We start from the raw sequence: 7,939 nt of genomic DNA, 5'->3' as shown, positions 1-7,939 counted from the left end.
TGTCGATGACTCAGAGCAGGCACTTTCCATACATCCTTGCAGTGACCTGCTTCCACATAAGATGGTGGCTTCTAAGTTCAGTTGAGGGTCTGAATGGCATGAGACCCACTTAGGGCAATGGAGCAGTTTCTGCTTCTAGATTTTCTAGCTGAAAGACAAAAAGAAAGAACAAGGACAGTGAGTGTTTCAGATTGGGTTACAGCACACATTAATTGGGCATCTTCTGTGTGTCAGAACTATATTGAGAGCCTTTGCATATACCTTCTTCTGCAACCTTCAGAGTTTTTCCTAAATGTGAATATGCCTCTTAAAAGAGGGGTTTCCCAAAGTAGAGACCGATGTGATGATCAACAAAGACATGCATTCCGGACATCAGGCTACAGTGGGCCCCAAGGGGGCAGGTGGTTGTGCAGGCACAGGTAGCTCCATGTGCTTCATTAGAACTGGATGCCTTCATGGAGATCAGTCTCCCTCCAACAAAGGAACTAGGAAGCCAGGTGGTGGCCCGAGAGCAAATAGCTGCCTCAGAACCTCTACTGTCTGACCCTGCACTTCTGGATCCTGATTTGAAAGCCTTTAACAATAAGGTGAGGAGTCTTCTTTTCCAGGAGACTTCAGAAGCCTTGTCCCATAAGGAGGGTGCAGTGGGGACAGGGGAGAAAGGTAAGGGTGGGAAAAACATAAACTATTATGTCTCCTTTTGATATCCATGCTCAAATGTACCAGGCTCTCTTGAGGAATGAGGCTCACTCATTCAATTAGTCAGTTTTAAAACAGTAAAATGGGGAAGGAAGTAACTGTGACCTTTGGGTGGAGCTGCTTGGACCCCCGTTATGTGCCCCTTCTGCTGTTCTTGGGGCTGAACGTGTAATTGGAATCGATAATTTACATGCTTGTCCTGTGAATGCTCATACTGCCCAAGGGAGATGTTCTGATCTGGAAGAGCCACCTGTAGAGAGGTGACGGTGGGACGTGCGTATACCCGACCACAACTCAGCTTCTGGTTCCCTTCCGATATTATAGCCCTGTGTGGCCAGTGAAACATGCTGAAGGAATCTGGAGGCCCATGGAGGATAATTGTCAACTGAATTCAGTTTTTGCCCCTGCAGTTCGAGCTCTTCCAGACATTGTGACTATCACTGAATCAGTTGCCCATGATGGCACCCAGGACGCCATCTTAGACTTTGGTCATGCCTTTTCTCCATCCCTTTGGCACTCGAAGATTAAGATCCTTCACCTGGCTTAGCTTCCAAAAACATGGTTACTGTGCAGCCATGGTAATGTTGGATTCTTCTGCTTTTTGCCACCAGTGGGTGGGCCAAACCACAGAACAAGCGTCTCTTTTTTTTTTTTGCAAGTAACTTGTTTCTACTACATTAATGATATTACATCAACCAGCCCCAATAAAGTTAGCAGATGCTAACTCAGCATGAAGACCCAGGAGTGCTCATTAATTCTGATAAGATTCAGAGACCAGCCACCCAAGTCAAAATTTTGGGAGCACGTGAGCTACTGCTTAATAGTGGGTTCTAGAAACAGTAAAAAAAAAAAAAACGTTCTCTGTGTTACGACTCTCCAAGGCTGGAAAGACCGAAACTTAATTGCATAGTTGGGTTTTGGAGACAATACGTGCCTTATCTGTGTACCTGTTTTGTTGAGGCTACAGGTTAATCAGAAAATCTGCCAAATTTCACAAGAGACCTAAGCGACAGGCGACCCTGGAGGCAGTGCAACAGGCTGTCCCAACAGCCCAGCCCTGGGGCCCTTCGAACTACAGATTTCTGTTAGAAAAGGCAGCCTCCATCAGGGGTGGCCTTTGGCGCTTCCCTGACACCAATCCCGTCTTCAGCTGGGGAAGGGATACCTTCAACCTTGGAGGTGCGGGGACGGGGCATTGATTAACACGATCCTTATCTCTAAACGCCAACCCTGTAACGGGCAAAACAGTCACATGGTCCACTGAGACAAGCAGTCGCTCTGTCTGCCAGGCCAGTCTTCTGGGAGCATCACTTCGATCTGTACACCGTGGGATCAGAGACTCGCATGGGCTTGGCTGGCCCTTAGTTCCTCTATGTGCCTGCTGTTATCAAAGACAGCAGCTCCTAAACGTGAAGCCCTTGTCCATGTGAACATGCAAAGATAAGTGCAGTCTTGTTTCAGGTAAGCTCACACCAATTCCTATGACACCTGAGTGCCCTTGGGTTATGCCATGCATGGCTATCAAGGCTACAACTACTCGGTGACCATGCCCATATGGATTATCCAAATTAATGTAACAGTGATCAAAATTAAGTTTGTCAACAAACGCCAGATGGAGCCTGTCCCCTTCAAATGTATGTTTGCAAGTGGGACAGCGTGGGACACAGGATCTGTCTCCACTGGGCATGGGGTCTGCAATCTGGCTCATCTTTGGCCCCTGCAATTGTTGGCTATAATGCGGCTCCTTGGATCGCATCCCCTTTGTTAGGCCCCCAGGTAAGGAGGGCTGTCCTACCTGAGGGATACATGGATTCCTGTTTCCATACAGCAGTGTGAGTACTGTTCCCTGGCATCAGAGTGCACCTTCTAGAGGCAGGTCAGCACATTCTTGCTGACCGAGCTGAACTGCGAGTAACTATCTTTGACTCTGAGTTGTTTCTATAGTCACATAATCAGTTAAGAACCTTCACTGCTGACTGCATGAGGCCCATGGCGTGACCATTTTGTGATTGCTCGCTCCCTTTCCCAAGGGAGAAGGCTCGGTCTGCTTACTACAAAACATGCTGAACCCTTCGGTCTGGGCTCCTGAACTGCAGGGCCATCCATGATGTGCGTGGCAACAGTCTGGGCCCATTGTGTCACACCATGGGACATGTGGGCAAGGAAGCCAGCACTCCCCATGGCGATGCCCCTACTGTTTGCTGCGCCGTCAGTAGTAAACTGCTTTCTCCGGTCCATTGAGTCACATTGTTTATTCTTGGCACCCGTGGAGTCCTGGACAGCTGCCCTGCTTCCTTGCTGAGACCTCTTCTTTAGAAGCTTGTAACTTCCTGCCTCTTTTTAAGGCTAGTCTTCTTTCTTGACAGTAACCTCAGAATTGTTGTACGTTTCAGTAAACTTGACATTTGACATAGACACAATATTTTAAACTACCATCAGTTTTTCCAATTTCATCAATAGCTTTTAAGCTGTTATTTTCCCAAATAGTCCCCAAGCAAAACTCTTTGGGCTATTTTTTTTTTTTTTTTTGCCTATTTTGAAGAATAAAGTTTTGAAAATCTCTTAGATTCCAATTGAAGTTTATTTAAAGCACTTTTAATCTCTATGCAACAATCGAGAGGGAATTTAAGAGATTGTCCTTTCCAACTTCATCCATCTATAGAAGGAGGCAGAGGTCTTTGGAAGTGAAGGGACATGCCACACGGAATTGGTGAGGAAAGCTGGCTTAATATTTTTATTTTTGCTTTTTGCAGCCACTCTCTTTCATTTCCATTTTCTCTTTCCCATTTGTGATGCCATTTAAGTTGCAATTGAAGTCAATAACAGCCTTGGGTACTTTTGAAGCTGATCATAGTTTCTGTCAGTAATAGGCTTCGAAATCTCATTTGTTACAAAAAAACATAAAAGCAGAGCCACACAAAATACATTTGGGCTTGGGGACTCAGAGGCAAAGTTCTCCATTTACCTAAATCATAGGAACTTGTCCCTTCGTCCATGCTCATTGCCAGAATCGGACAAATTGGGGTGTATGTATAACAAGGGGTCAAATTTCAGTAAAGAATTCAAGGAGAGGTGAAATAATCTGATAGTTCAAAGGATCCAGACTCAATATGCCATATGCTTCCTCTTGCTTTTAATATGGGTTTATTTTTACAATACATTTTTTATCTCATAAAAGGAAGCTTTGGTGGTTACTTTTGATGTCCACTAGAAGATGCCTGCCCCCAGAGTCTGCATGGGGTAATCAGTCAGACCCAGAAATGAGTCTTAATTTGTTGCCAGTCGAAAAAGGCTGGGAACATCCTGCTTATGACGAGATCCCCTAAGTGTCTGGTGGCCTGGGATAACAAGCTCACCCAGTCGGTGGTCAGGTGACACCGGAATCTCTGTCCCCTAACTTCTGGACTTGTGTTCTTTTACAAGAAAGTTTGCGATTATTCAGCCTTTGGTACGCTTCTCACAGTTGAGTATAGATGACTTTTAAAAGAAAGCTATTTTTCTCAAGGATGATTCATTCAAAACAAAAGGATGTGTCAATTATAAGGCTTATTCTTAGCAATGTGTAGTTTAAGTCAGTGAAAACATATCTGAAAGCTACAGAGACTTTTTCCCCTTTAGGATTTTAACTAGAAAGTGGCAAGCTTCAAAACAAAGCAAAACAAGAGTGAAAACCCAAACAAAACACAGCCTGCTCTGTTTTCAGATATGAAGTTGCAGATCTTGTTTGTATTTAGACTACATATTTTAAATGAGTGAGAATAAGAGATCAACAATTTTAGAACACTGGTGACTGCCTGGAATTATGGTATGTTGCCATTTATTGCAGTAAAACACTGAATCGTGAATAGATTTGTGACTGAGACTGATGGTCTCCAGCGGGCTTTTTGAAGCTACTTAGTGAAACTTTCATTTTGTGAGATGTTACAAGGTATCCCTTGAAAACTTGGGCCTGTTCCCAGATAAGTTTGAGAACTTCAGCTTAAAAAACAAAATGCAAATATATAGTGATAGATATATGCAGTACACGCACACACAGTAGGACTTTTCAAAGCCTTAAAATGCTAACATACAGTATGAGTCCTCATGGCCAAAAATAAGATAGGCACTATTTCCTAACATCTGTCTAAAGTGCTATTTTTTTATTGATCCACATTAACACTTCACTATAGGAACTATATGAACCTGGTAGAATTTATGAAAACTAAAAACATCATTCGGAGAGTCATCTTCTTTGATTCCCTACATATCAAATCTCGACACCTGAGTTGAGCAACATCCCTGCCATGCAGGCAAAATGCCGATGCTTGAACATTTAAGGCTACTTTGACAAGGAAATTCTTGAATTTCAAAGCTTAGAAAGTTCTTTCTTTGGTTGTATTGAAATCCCTTTTCCTGTAGCTTCCACTCTTTGTCTTTAATGAGTAGAGTTGTATTAGATAAGTCGAATTCCTTACTCACTTCTCCTTAAGTATGTGAAGATAACTACCTTGTCTTGAGTTTTCTATTTCCTAGGGTAATCATGTGTTCTTATTTCAAACACTTGTCATATTGAAGAATTTTAATTCCCCTTCTTGGTTGCTCATCTCTGAATACTACCTAATTTGCTTATTTCATTTCTGAAGTCTATCGTCTGTTAAAATGGAGCTAACATTTTTTTGGTTCTAGACACTAGATTTCTGTTGATGTAGTCGAGCTATAATTGCTTAAGTTTTTGCCTACTCTTCTAGTATGTTTGGTTCATTTTCTTATTAGATTATTTGGCATTCCTCCATTGATCGAATGCTTAAGATGGGAATCAAAGTTTATAAATCTACCCGGTATACTATTATATCCAAAGCATAATTCAACATAGTATAGCATTACAGAAATTAACAAGAGCTTGTCAAATCTCCTGTTAAAAACACTATTGATAGGGGGTTTACTTGATTCCCTGTCCCACAATCCTCTAAGGAAAAAAAAAAACATTTTTAGTTTTGTCATAATTAATTCTTGGAGAATTTATCTTGCCTCCTAGAGATTACTGCTTCCTTTCTAAGTACTCTCAAAATACATTTTAATAATCTGATCTGGGTTCTAAAAACAATCAGTGCAAAGGTAAATATTCTGTGTGGTTTTCAGTTGCTACAAAGTTCCCATTAAAATTAAAACTCTTTCTTTCCCCTAGTTTTTTTAGGACTACTCCCATTACTCTTTGCTTCCGAAGTTATGATTTGTTTCATTAACTATGTTTCATTTAAAAGTTCTCTTAATGTTTTAAGATCACCAGGCGATTTGGCCTCATTCAGAGCTTCCCACCGATGAAGATCATTTTCTCTGAAAGAGAAACTTAAAATAAAAAATTATTTGAAGAACTGTACTTTCCTTGTCTTTTATTAATACTGTCTTATACTTTGCATCTGGCTAGCAGTACAGAAGAAAGCTTTCTTTTAAGAAATCAGTGTGATGTTTCCAAGGAGATTTAGACTAAAGTCAGGACACCTGGGTATAGCTCCAGATCTCAGGCATGACTTTAAAGACATCACAACTAATTTGGATCGCGACGTTTCTTCATCTGTTAAACATGGTTGGTCAGGTTAGGTTAGTGAGTCTCGGCTGAATTTTTTTGGGGGAGGGTGCAAAATCTGGAGACATTTTGACTGTCACAGCTAGGAGTGGATGGACCCTACTGACATCTAACAGGTAGAGGCCAGGGGTCTGCTAAACATCCTACAATGCACATCCCCCACAACATACATTATCTGGCCCAAAATGTCACTAGTGCCAAAGTTGAGAAGCCCTGAGTTAAATCAATCTTATGATGATTCCTTTGGCACCGTTATTTTATTCCTTTTCATTTTTCTTTACAAGAACTATAATTCAGTTTCTTGGGGAAAATGGGTGGGGAGAGGAGGTAAGAATAGTAAGGCCTCACTAAGTGGCTTGGACTAGCAATATTAGCCAGTTGCCTGGTGCTGTGCTGTGTGCTTTGCATGAACACTCATCCATCACATTCACATGAAAACTGTTAGCGACTGTAGTTATCATTGTTCTGATAGATGAGGAAATTAAAATATGGAGAATTTCAGAAACTTGCCCAGGACATTTTAGCTGGTCAGTGGTAGAATCTGGATAAATAAATGAGCCACCTAAGTTTTTAGAATTTTATATTATACCTGCTATTCTAATCTAAATATAAACTTTCCTTTTACCGGATGCATTTTTTTTAATTTAAATTACATATACTAGAGTTTATATCAAATATAATTATGACTTTTTCTTCAAAGTCACAAACATTGTCTTAAACTCCACTTGAAAACTAAGTATTTGAAAAGACTTTGCTGTCATCTTTTATATTTAGAATAAAAGCAGAGACAGATGAGTGCTAATCAGGGAGACCACGTCATAAATTATATAAATGTATAACCATATACATGAAACTAACACAAAAATCATAAAAAACGTTTCTGGTCCACAGTTTCCCTATTTATAGAATCAGGAGGTTTGAATTAGATGACAGTGGCGTTCCATTTCAGATCCAATATTCTAAGAACTGAGTATTTTGCATCTGCTCGATAAATCCAATTGCATTGTTGGGATTTAAATATTGATATTTACTTAATGATAGTCTAATCATTTGGAAGTTTATTTGTCCCATTGAATTTCTTAAATAACTATAAAAATTCTCAGTTACAGTGTGTGTTAACCAAACTGCAAACGTCCATTTGTAGCATTTTAGGGTTTTATGAATGACATGTATATATCTCTTCTATTTCCAAAGAGTAGCTCAAAGAAAACATTTTTTTAAAGTTGATGTTTTGAATTTGAATGAGCCCACATAAAACTATATTTGGGGTCTTATGAACATAAAGATGTTTAACTGGCTGAGAAGAAGAAAGAACAGCAAAAGTGAGATATTCTTGCTATGTTGGTTAAATAGGTGATTGCCTTGTCAAATATGTAGTGAACATGTTCCATTTTATATCTGATGGTCACTGCATTTTTTTATTGCCAAGGATTGTTTTGGTGTTATTAAAATGTTGAAGTTTAAGATATTTTTATTTCTTAATGTCATTTTCCATAGGCTTTGCTTTGTTGCTTTTTGATTTGATGTGCTAGAGGTACCTATTTCATCACACACACAAAAATTATTAATTTCTTATACTTTAAGGCACTTAGATGTACTATTTAGAAATTCTGGATCATATATATATTTATATATTATGTATTACATATTACACATTACATATTCTATATTATACAT

The 7,939-nt window shown here is 39.9% G+C and overlaps 1 protein-coding gene across 2 annotated transcripts in view; it reads right to left on the bottom strand.

Annotated features, from left to right (window-relative positions):
- Positions 1 to 2: 2 nt before the first annotated feature.
- OPRM1 (opioid receptor mu 1) overlaps positions 3 to 7,939 on the bottom strand; it is a 50,014-nt gene continuing 42,077 nt past the window's right edge. For both annotated transcript variants that reach the window (XM_006915010.1, XM_025049048.1), the window contains one exon: positions 3 to 148. In XM_006915010.1, coding sequence (XP_006915072.1) covers positions 110 to 148 — 39 coding nt within the window. In that variant the 3' untranslated portion in view covers positions 3 to 109. The remainder of the gene's footprint in view (positions 149 to 7,939) is intronic.

This window comes from Pteropus alecto, unplaced genomic scaffold (genome assembly GCF_000325575.1).
Source record: "Pteropus alecto unplaced genomic scaffold, ASM32557v1 scaffold195, whole genome shotgun sequence".
Classification (NCBI taxonomy): Eukaryota; Metazoa; Chordata; class Mammalia; order Chiroptera; family Pteropodidae; genus Pteropus; species Pteropus alecto.
The sequence above is the reverse complement of the archived record's forward strand: the minus strand, read 5'-3'. Positions and strand labels throughout refer to the sequence as shown.